At 41.3% G+C, this 19,887-nt stretch overlaps 1 protein-coding gene across 6 annotated transcripts in view; it reads left to right on the forward strand.

Annotated features, from left to right (window-relative positions):
* Positions 1-19,887, forward strand: part of esrrga (estrogen-related receptor gamma a) — a 212,899-nt gene that overhangs the window by 161,652 nt on the left and 31,360 nt on the right. For 3 of the 6 annotated variants that reach the window (XM_086187166.1, XM_086187157.1, XM_086187120.1), the window contains exons 4-6: positions 3,958-4,086; positions 16,251-16,361; positions 19,320-19,502. In XM_086187166.1, coding sequence (XP_086043292.1) covers positions 3,958-4,086; positions 16,251-16,361; positions 19,320-19,502 — 423 coding nt within the window. The remainder of the gene's footprint in view (positions 1-3,957; positions 4,087-16,250; positions 16,362-19,319; positions 19,503-19,887) is intronic. The other 3 variants (XM_086187128.1, XM_086187136.1, XM_086187147.1) reach the window with 2 other exon arrangements.

The raw sequence follows: 19,887 nt of genomic DNA on the forward strand, positions 1-19,887 counted from the left end.
CTTGAGAATTCCTAATCACAAAAAAAGTGTCTTTGACTCAGTGAAGTGAGTCAGCACATAATGAATCAGCAAAAACTTTGTTTCAGTAATAATCTTTAAACATTTGTTCAAGTTTGTAATGACTAATAGGCCCCATCAATCAGCCGTCAGGACAGCACTCTAGTCAGTCAGCCTGCTACAGGAAGAACCCGGCAACCAGTCAGTCTGCCAGCCAGCTATCATTGATCCATTGAGTCAGTCAGTCATATCAGACAGGATTCATCTATCTGCCTTTCCATCCATCCACCTATCTGTCACTGCTTTCTTTTTCCTCTGATAAGCAGCTTTCCCAGTAAAGCCCCAGAGAGAGAGAGAGAGAGAGAGAGCAAGGGGCAGGGAGATGTAGGGGGGTGGAAGTCTTACATCCACTAGATGGTCACCACTACCCAGCGATGACCTGTATGTGTTTATTATGGGATGAGATCAGGACATGGTGCAAGCTTGACAAAGAGATTGGAGCACACACACACAGCTATAAAAGCAGACACAAGCACACATACAAACACAAACTCGTGGAGGCACTTTAACACATGAACACACAGTCACACATGACCTTGTGATCGCTCTGCGTATAGGTTTAACCCCTAATTCATCTGTCATTGCTACACTCTCTAATTGTTTACCAATTCCACCTGTCTCATTTCATTTAGTGGGCTTGTTAAAGGTTACATAGGTGAGGATACGGTTGCAGATTAAATACAGGAGCCCAGCAAACATATAGATATGACGCCGGGCTGACAGTAGAGCCTGTTTGGAGTATGACCTTGAATAGATTTAAAGCAATGTTCTGTCAACCTTTCTCTCACCTCCTCATTTTCTCTCTATTTGTAATCCCTCCTTTTTTTGCAGTAGATATGTTGCAGATCAGAAAGGATGGAGTTATAGGTTACGGGTCAACGCTTCTGCAAAGCTAGTCACAGAGCCATTCCAACGAAAGCTTGGGATTATATAGCAAATGGGAATTAAAACTGGACCCCCAAAGAGTTATACTGTAAAATGTCACATACATTTACATTTTCAAGCTTGAACGGACAGAGAATTCAGAAAGAAAATCTGGTTATTTAGGAATAAAGGCAAATGTTTTCATGAGTGTTAGAGCAACAGTATTACTGGTAATATTTGTTTGGATTCAGACCGTGCAGTCTTGGATCTACTGGAGCAAATGGGTCATGACATTATCTTTGGCTACCACACAAGCCAAACTCATCCACAGACTCAGAATGGGTGTCTATTAGCCCGTGTGTCTGTGTGTGGGCTTGTGTCCATCCATGTAAATGAGTACAGGTTCATGTGTAAGTCTGTGCACATATGCCTGTGTTTATGCATGGTAGTGTGTCAGTGTGTAGTGTGTCTTGGCTGGAAAGCAGGGCCAGCCTCAGATGGGCAGTGGCAGACATATTGGTATGTTTCAACCCATTAGCCAATAAAACCGCAGGTAATCACCAAAAAAACACCTCCAGCTGGACAGGGAGGAGAGCATGCTGTGGAGGAGAGGAGAGGAGAGGAGAGGAGAGGAGAGGAGAGGAGAGGAGAGGAGAGGAGAGGAGAGGAGGATGTGGAGACCCGTTTGGATGAACAATAAGTTGAGACAAGGAATGAGAGAAGGAGACGAAATGGGGGAGGATAGACTGGGCACGTGAATATAGGAAGGAATTGTGTGTGTGTGTGTGTGTGTGTGTGTGTGTGTGTGTGTGTGTGTGTGTGTGTGTGTGTGTGTGTGTGTGTGTGTCGCAGCATGGAGGAAGTGGCTCTGGCAGCTGCTGTTTCTGTGGCGTCAGTCCAGCAACACCTGACAACCTGCATCTATCACTCCCTTATTGAGAGAGGGGGATAAATAAAGGGGAGTGTGGAGGAGGGCAAAGTGTGGGTGAAGGAGGGATAGGGTGATAAAATGGGAAGAGAAGAGAGCAAGAGGGGAAAAGAAAGGTAGATTAGAGCTGTAAAGATCAAATGGAGAATGAGCAAAGGAACAAGAATTGTAGGTGTGATGATTAAGAAAGTGAGGGTGTATGAACATTTCTGAGTCTGAGTTTAGGTCCTCCTGTTTGTAACTCCCACAATGAAAATAGTACAGGTTCCTAAATAACTGATTTTCTCTTGCTCTTCAGTTAAGATTGGCTAATAAACTATAAAGATCCAGAATGGGAAGGAATCACTGAGTTTATGTCATGAAGAAGTTCAAGGTGCGTCGTCAGGATTGCAAGAGTCTGCACAAACAGAGACACAAATATTCTGATGACACAGTCTGCACAGTAGTGGTCAATTGTCATGCAGCAGGTGGACATACACACACAGGCAAACACACACATCTCAAAGGAGATTGCAGGGGATTTGAGGCCCTCATATATGCCCCTCACCCACACAAACAGACACATACAAACTCGGGAGTTATACATAAGAGCCTGTTCTGTTGTAAGCCCACCTTGGTGTACAATAAGGCAGAAATAAGGGCACCCACACTCATACAGAGCTGGTGTTAACCCTTCTTTTCTAACTCTGAGGCCATAACCACACTCTGACGGATATTTATGTCTATATCTGATCATTTAACACAGTATACAACTAGGTAACATACTAGCAGACCTCTATATCTGCCACAAAAATAAGCCTGTACACTACAAAATATTCACTATATTTTATTGAAACAGACTAGTATAAATATTGTCCAGTTGAGACATTCATGATTGTTGATTTTAGATGCAAATGACCACCTCTATAAGTGCCTCTTCTCTGCAGTTATTCATTTAGCAGCGCTAGCCTGTGTAGCACTCACAAGCTGTATGACTATCATTAACCAACACAGACTCACTGTCATTAGCTCGTCTAACCTTAGTGCTAAGTAACTGTCTTTCTTAATTGCTGAATTAATCTGCTCCTCCTGTATCATCCACATAGAAGTTAAGTCACCCCATTAGTAGCGTCCAGGATGCTGTAAGGATTCCCCCAACATTCAGCATGTTTAGCCCCTTACTTTAACTAACAAGGCCAATTAATGAGCATCTTGTTACCCATTAAGAGGAGTTTGTGCATTTAGCCTTTTCCCAAGCTAACTAGCCCCCTTAATCAGCTCAGTAATGAGAAAACATCCTCTCCACAGCAGCAGTCAATAGTAATCACTGTTTATTCTGTTTCAGTGGGAGATGCATTGGCTAGCTGGGGTACTGTAGTTGTCAGGTGGTTGCAGAAAGAAGGCTGAAAATGTTGACCAAAAAAGAGAGAAGACAGGGTTACAGAATTGAAACAAGAAGTAGAAGAGGTGGGTTTCGTTAGGAATGAAAACATCCATGACAAAGAACACAAATATATCTACAAACTGAAGAATGTAGAATACATGAGATAAAGAGAAAGTTAGGCATTTTGCAATTAAAGCTAAAATTTATACCCTCTCACATGTCTCGAGTGTTTGCTGTTGGCCAGGGTTGTGAAGTTAATAGACTTAATCAGCTAATAAGTTTAGCCCCAGAGTGTCACTGTGACTATACTGCATCTAGTCACGCAACCTGAGTTTGCTCCAGACATCTGCACATACATGCATGAAAGACACTGATCATCACAAAATACAATGGTTCCTTAATTAATCAGTTAATTAGGCCATTTGTAATCATTGACAAGTTAGAAAAAAACAAAGTCTAAACATTTCAAGTCTGCGCCAAGAAAAGGCAGGGTGTTTGCTTACTCCTTTTAGCATAAGATTGGATTTCAGTGCTGTCGGGTCATTGAACGGTCATGTTACGGTCACGCTATGGTCAAAGCTAAAGATTAAGGTAACTGGGTTTGTTTACATTCTCTCCTGGATTAATTTAGTGCACGTGTCCCTGTGTGATATATGTTTCCCTTTCTTCCTCCTCTGTTTAGGAGTTGTCTGTCTGTAATTAAACCATTTTCTCTGTTGTCCTCCAACATGTCTAAATGCCACAGGCAACATTGAATACAGCTGTCCAGCCACCAACGAGTGTGAGATCACCAAGAGGAGACGCAAGTCGTGCCAGGCCTGCCGCTTCATGAAGTGTCTGACTGTGGGCATGCTGAGGGAGGGTAAGGGAAAAGGTCTCTTCCTTATCTTTCTCCGTTAGCTGTGTTACATGTAGCATTTAAAAGTGCATCAAATATTCATCATCAGCTCTGTGAAAGAGGCTGTTGCTGATAATCTGGCATCTTTTTCCAGTCTCAACTCAGTGTTTTGCGGCATGTGCTTAGGTTTTGATTTTAAAAGTGATCTGCTATTCATTTATGGCACTCAGGGATATTGCAAACAGCCTTTCAAAAGGGATAAAATTTATTATGATGACAGGTGTCGAGGAACATGTAAAAGCTTTGCGAAAACCATGTACAGCCTGTTAATTTTAGTTGTGGGCTGAGTGGTGCAAAACTAACAAAACCAAAGCACAGTACAAGGTAACAGTAGAACATGATGTCATTTTATTGCATCAATGTACCAAGAAACACTAAAATACAACAGTGATTTATTTATTTTAAACAATGCTACATGTAACACTATGAAATTGATAATACTCCTTTATTATACAGTAGCCCAGTATCTATTTTGATTGTGTACATACTTGTACATGTTCCATATTATCTCTGTACCTCCATCTGTATGTTATTGTCTTTTCTTTCACATATTCAAAATTTTCCATGACTTGTTTTCTCTCCCTGACTTGCCTGTCCTCCCACCATGACTCAGCATTTATCTAAATTCTTCTCCTGTTATGCTATAATTATTCACATTTGACCTCCACCCACACAAATCACATGTGATAGTCGATGGGTGACATAAGCTCAGTGTATATTTCTTGGGCGTTCTGTAGCTGAATCATGAATCAGCAATCCTTCTGTAGGGAAGAAAAAACATGAAAAAAAAACAAGTGATATTCTGCCGCTGCACCACTTTGATTAAATACAGGCAGTCTCTCATTTTCACACTCCCATGTTACCTCTGCCTCTTCCTCACCCTCTCGTCTTCCCACCTCTGACCTTTCTACTCCCACTGCACTTCCAACGATGAAAGGAGGGAGAGGAGTGGCAAGGGATGAAGAGGACGACTGAGAGGGAGGGAGAGAGACAGAGAGAGAGAGAGACAGAGAGAGAGTGAGTCCAAGAAATAGGGATAACGGGAGGGGAAAGTGGGAGAAAGGGTGGGGGAGGGAGGGAGGAATAAGGGACGGAGAAGAGATTGATTTATAGGAGCAGAGGAGAGGGACCAGGGGAGGATGAGAGGCAGGGGGAGGATGGTTGAATGAAGTAGAAAGCGTGTGTGATAGAGAGAGGAGAAGAAAGGAGGGTCAAGGTTGTAATTGATGGGAGACCTGGCCTACGCCCCCCTTCCTTACAGTGGTCAGGGAACATGCCTCTGCCGACGCACGGCAGCCCTCTCTCCATCCATTCTTGTCTTCATGTCTCCCTCCTGTTCTCCCACTCAGTATTAGTGTACTCTTTCATCCGTCCACCTCACTGTTTGCTGTTCTCTCCATCCTACTGGCACCACGACACCAGAAGATTTTCACCCTCCAAAAATAAAATGACTGCATTTGGCTGTAGTTGTTTTGAGTAGAAAACCAAACGATCACTGATGATAAGCTATTTCTGAAAATGTTTTACGGGTTGAAACCTTAACATGCATCATATATTAAGTTCCTGCGTTGACCCTCAAGTTAAGAATAAATTGCATGTATTGAAACCACAAATATGACAAGATACATTAATGTTTTCCAACAGAAATGAACAACACAAAGACTTCTTTCATGCAAAGAAAATCCTGACGGACAGGACAGAAAGATTTCAGTAATCTATGACTGAAATTATGACTGGGCTTAAATTTGAATACATTAAAAACAACAACAAAAAAACTTGTCAGAAATTTGCACCATTATTATTTCAAAAAAAGTTTCAATACGCCACAGATCCCTGCTCGGCTCTCTCTTCAGCTCCTTTTTCCCAGACATCTACGCAGCAGGAATAGTGTGCTGCTGTTATGCCTCGCTGTCTGTATAATAGTGCTCAGAGATGGTTAAGTGCATACAGAATGTTCCAACAGGTCACTCACCGCAACAATGCTGTTTCTGTAAACTTGTCACGCTTCTGTTGTGGAATGCCAGAGTGCTATATGAACTCACACTGGAAGAACGCCGCCATTGTTTGGTTCTGTTTAACCAAGCAAAGCCTAATAATGCCAGGGTCACTTTTACACTGCGATTGTGAATCTGTTTGAAAATGTCTGTTTCCGCTCGATATGACACAGGCAGATCCACATTTCTCCCTGTCCATTGAATCCAGAAAAAAGCCACAACTTCTTATGGGATATTCTTTATTGATTGTGTCATTTTAATGCAGTGGTTTTAAATGTTCTTTACTAGGAAGTAATTTTACAGTGATGGAAAGAGGGGTTGATACGATACATAAGGATGTCTGAAGGATTTGAAGGATGTGGTTGAACCATTTAGCCAACTACTACAAAACTTCAATTTAGGGTCTTGGTAATAAACAATCAAACTTTTCATTTTATACACACACATATACACACACACATGTATATATATACATATACATATACATACACATATACAGTATATATATCTCAACCTGACAGACCACACTGTGTGAATTTAATCCTGGGGGTCCGTTCTGCATATAAATAAGGGTCATTTGGAAACTGTTACTCCCTGTTTGTGTATTTTCCCATTTTTTTTACTCTCTGTCAACGTGAAATTGAAAAGAAGAAAAATCAACGATTAAAACCCTTTAACCCTTTATTCAGTGGGGGGGGGGGGGGAGTTGAAAATAAATCCCTTCTGAGAGCCATCCTAATGTACCAAATTATAATCATAACAAAAATTTCTACTACTGCACATTTTATTCTGAAATATAGAATAAGGTCAGAAAAATGTTAATTTTGAGTGCCCTTACTTTAAAACAATAAACAGATCTGATGCTGACTTTTCAGTTAGCGTAGTCAGTGCAAGGCGCTCCATTTGATTCTTTCATTAATTATATTCCATTCATCTACCAAGCGCAGAATTTTGCTTCATCTTATTGAATAATAATTCAAGTGGATTAATAATAATGTTCATATTGGTTGTGAAAGACCGGAGTCTACAAAAAAAAAAAAACAGTTTATCACACTGAACTAACAATCCTACATCCATGACAAAAACCTATTTAGGAACATCACCTACTCTTTTTCATGTAGCCCTTCAGGCTTTAAGCATTATTTCAGTAGAATTGCATAGATGATAATCATAAGTGGCTGGATCAGTTAGCATCAGAGCTAACTGTGCTTGTCAGGGGCTAGCTCATGGGAGAAAGGTGAAGATAAAGTGGTGGTAAGGGTTGGGTAGTGGAGGGGAGGCATGAAGTAGTGTGTGTGTGTGTGTGTGTGTGTGTGTGTGTGTGTGTGTGTGTGTGTTTGAGAGAGAGTGTATATGCTGTAGTTTACCCCTTAAGGCACGATCTGCCTCAAATTAGCTTTGTCGCTCTGGGAGACAGAGAGGGTGAGATGAAGACCAAGTGAGGCAGCAAGGAAGTGTGCGTGCGCATATGTGTGTGTATGTGTGTGTGTGTGTGTGTGTGTGTGTGTGTGTGTGTGTGTGTGTGCGCGCGCCTGTTCGGTAGAAGGAAAGGGAGTGAGACTGATAGAGAAGAGAGGCCAGAGGGTCAGTAAACCAACTCAGAGTGGAGCTCTGTCTTTACATGTTCTCTTAAACGCACATAATTATCACACACACAAACACACACACACACACACACACACACACACACACACTCAGGTTTTTGTAGCTATCCTTATTAGTACATTCCATTGACTTCCATTCATCTGAATATCCTAACCCAAGCCCTAATCTTAATCCTAACCCTAACCAATTGATACCTAACCTCAACCTCAAGCTAACTGCAATTTACACCTTCACTCGAACTTTGACCAGGTGTTCATAAATGAATAAAGGTCTGCCGCATTAGGACCGGTCTTTGGTCCCCATAGGACTAGGTGTCCTGATAAGGTTAGTGTTTATATCAGAAAAGGTCTCCAAAAAATAATAAAACCCAAGCACAAACACACAGACACACACAGAGACTTCCCTGTGAGAATTTTAGGGTGTTTCTCTTCCACAAATGTGAGGAGGAGAGGAGTAAACAAGCAGGGGAACGGCAGTAATGAAGGAACATGGCGGGGCACCCACCCACCAATATGTAGCAACTAATTTCTGGAGCAAGGCAATTAAAAGGCCTGACTGTATTATGAGAATGTCCCCTCTGGCAATGACTGTCTGTCCATTTTTAATGAGGTCATAATGATGCGTCAGCTGAAGACTGAAAGGTCACAAGGGCGTGGCTTAAATCTGCTTAGAGAGAGACATGAGTGAGGGGGTGAGAGAGCAGACGTATAATTGCAGGTAAAATATTGGAGGAAAAATAATGACACAGGATGAGATATTTAACCTGAGAAATACATGTTTATTTTGGCTACTTTGATTTCTTTTGTAAACAAGCTCACTCTTAGTCTCACACTTATTAACTACTGGATTCAGAAATTGCAAGAATGCAGACATGATACACTCAGCATCAGAAGTAATGGGAAGATTTGTCATGAGCTGAATACAAAACACTGATCAGACATTTGAACATGAAAGTGTTTGAGAGGAAACAATCCAGCAGCCGGCAATGTTCAGTGTGCATGTATACTCTACATATGCTCTTATTGAGAGATTTGCTCCCTCACAGCGTAGCAGCTTTGATGATGATGTATCGCGGTTAAAGAGACAGAATGTGTTGATTCTGAGACCAAAGCCTCCTTCTCTATGAAGCTGTAGACGGCCAGCTGGATTCAGATGGTAGGCTTCTAGAGAGACAAGTCCACCGACTGCAAATATAAACCCTGGCACATTGCCCCCCCCCCCCCCCCCCGCACACACACACACACACACACACACACACACACACACACACACACACACACATGCTCACACACTAACAGCTCGTGCCAATATTGGCTGTGCTCCCCAAGGCCTCTAAGACCTAATGAGTGAGATCAGTTGGAAGGCCCCAGTCTGTGTGAGCGCTGCTACTTCTTGTGTGTGCGTCTATATGCAGCTGGTCGTGTGCGTCATAACTGTCCGCATAGCTCAACAGTTTCAACGACTACGACCCAATCTCACTGTGCCAAGTTGGTCTGCGACTTCCTCTTTCAAGCAGGGATGTTTTCCGAAGGGCATTAGGAGCATCCCTGTGTAGCAGAGGCGTTCATCATCCAAGATGCAACCGCACACGCCGGGATTTAATTCTGACAAAGCAGATCAAGCAAAACCAAAGCAAAACCAGCACTCTGACTTTTTTCTTAGCACATTAAGAGATTCTAATTTAGAAATCCTCCAAACTAAGATGTCATTATTGTATTAATCTTTCCATGTGTTTCTTTGTTTCAGTAGCACGCACATTTGTATTTGTTTTATTTCAGACCAAAAACACAACTAAAGAGTAATGTTTTATTCTTGCCATTGAATGTGATTTGATCAATTCAGAGCATTAGTAAAGAAGTTTGAAAGTTCAATGAAAAGGTAAGGAGGAGAGGAGAAGAGGTCAGAGGGGAAGAGAGATTGTTGGTGAAGGAGTAGTAGAGGAATAGAAGAAGAGAGCAAGGAAGGAAAGTAAGGAGAAGAGAAGGAGCGAGTGTGTCAAAGGGAGATGAGCAAAGTGAAAAGGAGAGGAGACAAGAGGAGATGGGGAAATTAAGGAGGGGGGGAGCGCCAGACAACTGGTGGCGTCTGGTGCTTCCTCATGGGAAACTTGTAGCTAAATCTGGCCCTATAGCGTCTGCTCCAAGTAAGTGTGTGTGAGTGTTTGTGTGTGTGACTGGCATCTGGTTGCATCCCCCCGCTAGAAAGGAGCGATAATACTGTGACCAGAGATCTGACTAAGTGGTGCGCCCTCTCTCACATTCACTTTGTGTCTGTTTTTGTGGAGAGGAGAGAGAGAGTGTGGCAGGAAGAAACCACATCCAGACACTTCAAAGTACCGTCAACGGAATGGAGGGGGAGAAATTGATATCGGACGTGGAGTGTTTTAATAGCTAAATGCCTCAATCAGTCTCTCTGGAAATCACTTCACAGAAGAAAACCGCATCTCACCAATTTCTCTCTTGAATTCGAATTTGCCCACAATAATGGTCTTTTTCATAAAACCTCCACTCTGAATTATCCCCCGAAAATAAATATGAAATCAAATTTGTTGTTATTCTGTAAAATGGGAGGGAATAAGAAAAGTAAATAGCAAGTTTTTGAGTTGATCTCTCATAGGAAACTGTATTTGACCATTGTTTTCAAATAAAATTGGCAATATAAGTACACTACAACCTGAAGACTACATTTTTCAACCTGTCAATTTTTCTTTATTTTTCTTGTCAGAACATTTGGATGTATGTGGATAAATGGATCTGCCTCATTGACAGGATATAAAAAAGACACCCTCTTTGTTCAGCCTATTACTCGTAGACTTTTAGACTAAATTTGACATCAATATGAGACCATTTTTAATATCTTAAATTCAGCTACTGAGAAATATCCTTCCTCTTGTCTTAAACTGATTTAATTTAAGATCTTATTACTGAACCCTCCAGTCAAAAATGCTTTTTTTTCCCCCCCTCTCTCACTGTGCTGATCTGTATTTGTCTAAAATAACCAGCTTTAGAGAGAACAGTGCGGTCTAAAAGAATAGTTGATTGGATTATAAATGATCCTGTTAAATATCAGAAATTTCTCTGTGATCAAATTTGAGTCTACGTATTCAATCTCACACAGCAAAATGTCTCTTGCCTCTGTGCATTGCTACTCAAAATGGAAAGGATTTGTGTCTGATCGTGAAACAATTGTGAGCAGCAACATTTTCCTTTGAGACGTAGATGCATGTGAATCTATGCCTTTCATAAACATGCTCTTTAAAGAAAAAAAAGACCATTAAATTGAAAAAGGCAACTTTTTTTTTTTTTGAAGGCCCTCACAGCCACATTCACACACCAGTGACAGCCACCTGCCCGCTGCCTCAGGCGCTGCTGGTCTGATCTGTTCTGGTCTAAACAAACGTCACTGCATGACACCACACACTCGCTCCTCTTAACTCACCCTCCACCTCAATCATGTCAGTTTTCCTTACCTTCCTACCTTGAAACTCTCCTCTGACCATTTTAAAAAAATATATCTTTAAAGTCTTGAAACAATAGCACACACATTACCCTAGCAAAGATGTCCTATATCGTCTCAAAGAAGTTCATGTTTTCACTTTCATCTGTTGATTTGCGATCTCTCGCTTACAGGTATTACCCAAAAACACACAGGCCAATTTTCACAAAACCACATGGAGGGATGCATCATGTTTAAAACAGCGGAAAAAAAGGCCTTTCTTTGGTGTTGGCTGATGTCTGTACTCTTAGTGTTCCTACAAGGAAGATGGGGGATAGTTTTTTTCTGACAAGACAACTTCATTAATTTGTTTTTAATGGAGGATCATGAGTGACCCTCTAGCTGACTCAGTTCCCAACATCCTGATGGAACCAGGTACTGTAAATAAGAAACAGCTATGCTTTATACATAGCAAACACTGTTAGTTCATACGCACAGTATGTTGTGTTTCTCTGTATTCTCTTGATCTGTTTTGCAGGCAGTAGGTTTGTAGATACACACACACACCACACACACACACACACATTTGATATAAATTGGTATGTTGTCTTATTCAATTTATTGACCCATCAGTTCTAAAGTGCAGAGGAAACCCCTTTATGTTATTACATGAAAATGGCAGTTGAACGCACATACACACACACACACACACACACACACACACACAAATGTGCGCATGCACACACACACACACACACACACACACACACACAGAAATTGGTTAGGCAAACACAACTCCACCCTGTGCTCCTCTCACTCGTACCATTTCCCCCTCACTGTCTCTCTCACTGTCTGTCAGCACATTCTCACTCACACATGCTTTTGTCACCCCTCAATCCATTTTATTTGCTCCCCACTTCTCCATCCACTCCATCACTCACTCCTGCTTTCACTCTCCCTCACTCTTTTGCCTCCTTCTCTTGATATCTCTGGCCATCTGAAATCAATCCATTTTGTGTCTTCCTCTCCAACCTTTTCTCTCTTTTCCTCTCTTCTGTCGCTCTCTGATGCACTCCTCCCTTTCGTTGTTCACCTCTGTTCTCTCTTCCAAAGCACTTAGGTGTCACAGGCATTTCACTTGCAATCCCTCAACCGGTCAAACACACACCCACACACCTACACACACGTACAACACGTGCTGACACAGAGTGACGCCAGTGCAGTAAAAATCTATGCTGATGTGATCAGTGCAGATTGTACTATTGACAGACAGCTAAATTCTCGCAGTAAGAATGATTCACCTTCATCACTGTCAGTGTGTGTGTGTTTGTGTGTAAATGCCATACTGTTCTAATGTGTCTTAAAACTATAAAATCACCTCCTCGAAGTTGGTGTCTAGAAACTTTAGAAACTGTTCAAAGAGCACATAGAGGTGCACTGTTTGATGACTAAATTATCACTTCACAGGTGTTTTTTCTTCATTTTCTCTCATTATTCAGTTCCTGTATTGTTTCCTTTACTTTCTCTTATTTCAGTTATTCTTATTCTCCTTTCTTCTCCTGTTTAACGGGCCATCCTTTATACCTGTCAATTTCTTCAACAAAGTTTCACTCCTCTCTTGCTGTGTTTCTACCAGTGGATTTTGAAGTATATCACATTGGATAAACGTCGATGGAGATTGCAATGTAACGTTTTACAGTAAATGCGCAGAATGAAAGATGGAAACACATTTTTTTTTAATAAGGTCTGAAATACCAAATCTTTAAATCAGGAGATTCCAAAAAAACAACACCTCAGGACAACATGGCTGGTAATAACAGCAGCAAATATGTCCAAAGTGATTCCTGAGGACTTCTCTCAGTTTTTCAGTGGAAGATGGCTCTGTATGGGCAAAACCACTGCTGTAGTTCTGTCTCCTAGTTTGCAATCGTTTTCTTCAAATCTTTTTGGTACGGCCATGTGAAGTAACATTGCCAAAGTGCACTTTAAATTAGCTTGACAATAAATGGAAACACGGCGACTGTTCTCAGTGCCTTATATCATTTATCATTTCAATGTTTTTTTTTCTTTTCTCACCTTTCTTTTCCATTTCCCCCATTTGCTGATCAGCTATCCCGTTCTTCCCTTTCTTTTCATCTTCTTTCATCCTCCTCTCTTCTCTTCGCCTCTCCTCCTCTCCTCTCTAGCCCATTCTTTATGGTTTGAAGGCTCATTTGTTAAGAGGAGGTAGAGCACTCTCACTCTCCCCCAGCCTCCTCCTGTCTCGTTTTTGTGGGCTTTGGAAATATAATTTTCAATTTTTAATTTGATTCATTTAGATTTGATCATTAATCAGTGCTGAGAGAGAGTTAATTTGGTGGAAAATAGATGAGGTAGTTAAAGAGGGCTCTTTATGAAGTGAGCTCAGCACAGCACTGGCTGGGTCTTTTAGGGAGAAGGAACAGGGACATTTCTGTATGTGGCAGGAAAAAGTGAGGAAGCACAGACTGTGTATATATTTGTGAGACAAAGTAGAAAACAAGGGTGTGTAATGGACAGACTGCTTCTTTTAAGTTGCCAAGTGTGGAAATAAATCGTCATTCAATTCAAAATAATAAATATACAGGAATATCACTGACTTTGCTATTTGCTTCCTCGTGTTTAAGTGTTGCATTTTACTTTGAACATCTCGTTTAAGGTTTTATGGCACAATGGTTTTATGGCTAAATACAATTCAGCATGAGTAAGTGAGGATTTATTCTTCCAACAATCAAACACACTCACGCTTTCAGAATTCCTGGCTATTACAGAGTGATGAGCGGACAGCTGATGAATGGTTTATACAGTGTTTCCCATACATACGTAGCTTCCACTTGGGCAGACTGCCCAGGCCAATCAGAGTATGCGCTTGTCATTTCATACTGCTTCCGCACCAGTAGACCTTCAGCTCTGCCACATGTGACAAGCGTGTTCTGTTATAAACAAGAGCAAACCCTCTTCAAGGTGTTTAGTGGGACTTACTAAAGAGGCACAGTCAAAGCGCTTGATAGGCTTGGATGCCGGTATATTTTGCATGCATATGGATTTGTATCAATTAACCTTTGAGTGCACCAAACATTTAAAGGTGAGTATTTTAATGGATCAGTCACACTGAATCATCTACTAAGGTTTGTCACTGTTTACCATGGGAAAAGACTAGGACCTAATGTTTAGACTGACCTGGGTGTCCTACCAGCCAGAGGACACCCCATGGAGAAGAAAGGAGAGAATTTTGTCCATGTGTTCATTTATTTGGAATGTTATCAGTACTGCACATATCGCTTCTTCAATTGAGGGACAGAGAATTTCTTTTTCTGCTGCCTATCTTCACTCTAGGTGGCCATGGTGCGTTCTCATAAAGCCCAATGCGTAAAACCACAACTTATTTTATGAGAGCCAGAGTGCCTATGCCTAACTCATTATCATTAACTGGCTACACTCTGTTCCTAAAGTTGCACCTTGTTTGTGAGATACGCTCAAATAGTCACTCCAACGGGTGCTGTGTTTACAGTGAAACCTCATGCAAATTTGCCCATGAGCTGCAGCTCAGTAAATCTGGCACTTCATTTGTAACATCTCCTTTGTGTCATTGAGTCTTTATGTAGCCCTCTGACAAACCTCCTGCTTCTCCAGCTCTGTACCATGCATTCTGTCTGTCTCCCTCTGTCTGACCAATCACTGACTCAGGTAGCGACTGAGCAAGCTGCTTGTCGAGGCTTAACCAAACACAACACAGGGGTGTGGGTTAGAGAAACATGGAAGGTGTGTGAATAGATGTGTGATGGTTGGTGTGTGAGGGGGTTTGTACCCCCTGGTGTTAAGAGTTTCTTGACCGTTTGCTGACACCAGCCCCCCCACTGCACCTAGACTGTTGGCCCTTCTGTCTACCTCTCAAACAGACACACAGGCACAAGCTCAGAGAGACACATAGATGTGTGTCATATCCACTTCAATGGGTTGAATGTTGCCCATTCTAGTTTTGGATTTCTGCCTTTATGTACTACTCAAAAAAAAAAAAAAGAAGAACATGTATTTCAGAACATGCAAACATTTCAGCCATGCACTCCAACAATATTACAAACATGTTCTGAAATATGTGGGGTTTTTTCTGTTTAGCTGCCAAATGATGAGTCTTTCCTGTGGTTCTTATCTCCATTGTGTTCAGCAAAATCCCCCAGAAGATATGCATAAATCCGTGTGAGAAAATCTGTCTCTTGCATTCTTTCTTCTCCTGAGTGTCTACATATTTACATTGAATTATATTATTTTACATCAGCATATAGTTACTTCTTAGCACAGACAAAAAAATTGGTAAATTTATGTAACAGATTTGTTCAGGAAATTTATCTTCATGAATTAACGCTATTATGACTTTTGAAGTGTAAATGTGGTTACAAATATGCCACGGAGGCTTGGCTTCATCAGACTATGCTTTCCTGCTCCAGTACTTGAAAATTAAAATAACGAAGATTTTAGAATGAGTAAGAAAGAGAAAAAAATTGAGTGAGTTCCTCCTTAGAATTAGAATATTGAATTCCTGAGGAGTATATACAAAGTCCCTCTCGGTTTCCTCCGTCCTCCAGGGAACATGACACCTCTGTCTTCCTTATCCATCTTTAAGTGGTAACCACGGTAACATCCAATCCCCTGAGAGATGGGCCTAATTAAATTAGGACTCCTTTGTGTCAATTAATTAGAGGGGGAGACAGAAATTGGTCCAAGAGACGGAAAAAGTCAAGAACCAGAGGCAGAGTGAGAAAAGGACCTTTTACAATGATGGGGGATGAATTCATGTAGTGGATGTTTAGATGGCAAGAGAAACTGTAGATTGATGTAAGTCTAGAACACACACAGATACACACGTGACCTTTCATCATTCCACTCTTTTTTCTTATATCTTGAGTTCATCCTCTTTTCTTTTTAACTTAATGTAACCTGTCCCTGTCTTTTCCCTCACCTCCATGTTCTATCTTTTCCTTAATACTGTTAATTGTAACTTTTCCCACCATTGTTAGTCATAAAAGATTGAGTTTTCAAGCAAGTGGCAGTCCGTGGGTATTGACACACATTTTGTCTCTTGGATTTCAGGGGTTCGTCTGGACAGAGTCCGTGGTGGAAGACAGAAGTATAAACGCCGGATAGATGCAGACAACAGTCCATACCTCAACCCTCAGCTGGCTCTGCCGCCCAAGAAGCCATGTAAGAACAACCGCATACGTGCGCGCGCACACACACACGCGCACACACACACACACACACACACACACACACACACACACACACACACACACATTTGTCTTTGATTGGTTCTTTTATTCTAAGGCTACATGTGCATGTGTCTGTGCACATTTCCATATTTATATGGCCTATATGCAAACATTTGATATGTCATTAGGAGACACACACACACACACACACATACAAACTCACTGGTAGGAGTAAATTCCACATGCTCCTCAGCATCTGTAACAAAACAAAATTAAATATGAACATAATAATACTTGCACACATTTGTCCCATACTGTGGAAAAAAGTAAAGTTCTATTTCCATAACAAGTCCAACATTGACACTGAAAGGAAGATCTTTCCTGCAGTAATACCGAAGTCATCTCTTTTTCACAATGTTATGTTGTCACTGTATGCAGGTTTCGTTTACATGCAAGCTAGTGCTACCTTTCCTACCATTTCTATACTTATGGTGATATTTGGACAGTAAAAACATGGACACACACTTAAATGTGCACATGCATGGAAACAGACACAAGGTGGTGCGACGCCCATCTGTTTTGGGATCAAGTTTATCTCCCTGTCACCACTGCTACCAGTTTGGGGTCATAACATTTTATATGTGTAATATTTCACTGTAAAGGTATTCATTTAGCTTGGGCGGGATTAGCTCTGTTTTTAGGGAGTAAGGCCCCATCCAACACTATATGATTGAAAAATTAACAGGAGAGAGAATCAGTGAGAGTGAAGGATAGACAGGTGGTGGAGAGAGAGAGAGAGATAGAGAGAGAGAGGGGGGGGGGAGAACCAAAATGTGAAGGTTTCTCAGAGAGATAGAGAAAGAAGAGGGGAGGGAAGAAGAGAGAGAGAGAGCGAGACGAAGGGAGGGGTGGACCAGCCAGAACCCTAATCCGGATTAAATCCAATCTGGCAAGCACATCAAACTAGAGTTAGCTCTCTAGCTAACCGTCTGCTCACACACATAACACACACATACAAACAGTGCAGATTGAGCAGTGTTTAGCAGCTTGGTCCCCAAAGCCCATTTTGTTTAAAGCCTGAGCATATTCTGCTTTAGGCCAATATGCTGAATGGCTGCACGACAGCTTAGCAGGACCCCTGCACTACTAATCATTGAAGTGATGGGATAATTTAAGTGTGTTCGTGTGTGCATGCGTGTGCGTGTGTGTGTCACTCTCAAATGTATGTGACTGCATAAACAGGGCATGTGAGCGCTTCCACTAACCAACTGACCAATTTCCTTTAAATTTGAACTCTTTTGGCCTTTTGTGATATTTATTCACGTTCTAACAAAAACAATTTCAAGTGAATAAATTACAATGAGTATTACTACTAATAATTATGATCATGATCATGATAATTATGAGGTCATAATAATAATGATAAAGATATAATAATCTATAAACTGTTGGGCCAATTTCTCTTAGTTAAAGTCTGTTCGTCTTTCTCTACCGTGCAGGGGATACAACCCGAAAATCTCCCCCTATGTCTCTCTCTTTGAAACTCACATAGCCACAATCTGTCCTGCCTATCTGTGTGTAGCCAGTCCTCAGCCTCAGCATCCCCATTGATTGTGGCAGACTAGAACAATAGCCCAGGGTTTGGAAATGGGCTTCCATTGATTCTAATTAGGGAAACATTAAATAAGATTTAGCCACTGATACTGAGAGTTGTTGAAATGATCCCAGAACTGGGGAAAGAGTGTGTGTGTGTGTGTGTGTGTGTGTGTGTGTGTGTGTGTGTGTGTGTGTGTGTGTGTGTGTGTGTGTACAGATATATACATCCATATATATGTATATATACAATTATATTTATATATGTATATGTGAAAACACACATTATACATATATAAATAAGGAAATATATGTATAAACACACGTGAATATATATGTATGCATTTATTTTAACGTGTGTGTGTGTGTGTGTGTGTGTGTGTGTGTGTGTGTGTGTTTGTAAATTCACACACCCCAAACTCTTTGTGTTTATCTCCATCACTATCCTTCCATCCCTCTGTTTCGGTCTTTCTTGTGCCTCCCCTTTTCTATTTTTTTCCCTGTTTTTCTCTTATTTTCTATCTCTCTGTCTCTGTCTCTCTCTCCCTCCTTACTCTTCTGTCCTCCGTTATTATTCCCATGCTTGATTAGTCAGTGGATTAATTTGGAAGCAGGGTATCAGTCTGTTACTAATGGGCCATAGAGATCTCATCACCACATGTCACCATTACCAGCTGAGCTGTTTGGCTTTTAGTATTATCTTTCCCCTCTGTATGTATCAGCAAGCTTCTTTAGGCTGTGATACAAAACCTGGATCACGAGCAGTAATTGCCTTTAATCACACCTTTGAGCATCTCATGCTCTGCAAAAGTCTCAATAATTTATTTTTTAGATTTTGGGAATGAATAGATTATCTGTTGCTTGTTTGTTGAAACTGTGCATTAAATCTGTATTGCATATATTGTTGTTTATGCGAAATGAAGTAAGAGCAGTTAGTGGAAACAAAAACTGCTGAATGGTATTCTGCATGTAAAATGATAATAAAAATGACATTTGTTCATGTAATTTTGTTTTAGTACACCCCAGAGTTAAACAATCTTCCTTATACACATTATATAAACATGTAATTTACTTTGCATGTAAAGTATATGTAACAGCCAACATACGCTCGGTGCACTATTTATTGATACTGAATTGTTTGTGTTTGTTGCAGTGTGACTGTTATTTGTTTCCCCTAATTTAATAGTTGTGTCTTTAGATATATTTGCTACTTAACAAGTTATGCTATTGAGGACTTTGCATATGACCTTTCACATTTTTGCACCTCATTGGTGTGGAACAGTTTGTAGGGTGATACGGCAACAATTCACCATCTCTCTGTCTCTGTGTCTTTCTCCTTGTCTGGTGGTCATGTCAGTTGCCTTTGGCTGCCTTGCAGATAACAAAATCGTCTCTCACCTGCTGGTGGCCGAGCCAGAGAAGATTTACGCCATGCCTGACCCAACAGTACCGGACAGCGACATCAAGGCCCTGACTACGCTGTGTGACCTGGCCGACAGAGAGCTGGTGGTCAACATCGGCTGGGCCAAACACATCCCAGGTAGGAGAACCATTTCTGACCCTGACTTTCAATCTGAACTTGACCTTTGGTCCACGTTGCTACACCACATGCATTCACACAAACACACACACACACACACACACACACACACACACAAACACACACATACATTTTTTTTCATATCCACAGTGCAGCTATATGCGCATTTGAACTATGGATGTACAAACACACATACGGTGATTTACCAGAGATGTAGTTCAGACACACTTACACTGACGTCATGTAAACACACGAGATGTGTAGATGAGATGTAGGACCTTTCACCCTAATCTTCAGACCCAGACAGTCTGAACTGTTGACTCCTCCAACTGCCCGAACAACTGCCCTCACACACACACACACACACACACGCGCGCGCGGGCAC

The sequence above is a fragment of the Aulostomus chinensis genome, chromosome 2 (assembly GCF_037954235.1).
Source record: "Aulostomus chinensis isolate RoL2024-O1b breed Wild chromosome 2, RoL_Achi_v1.0, whole genome shotgun sequence".
Taxonomy (NCBI): domain Eukaryota; kingdom Metazoa; phylum Chordata; class Actinopteri; order Syngnathiformes; family Aulostomidae; genus Aulostomus; species Aulostomus chinensis.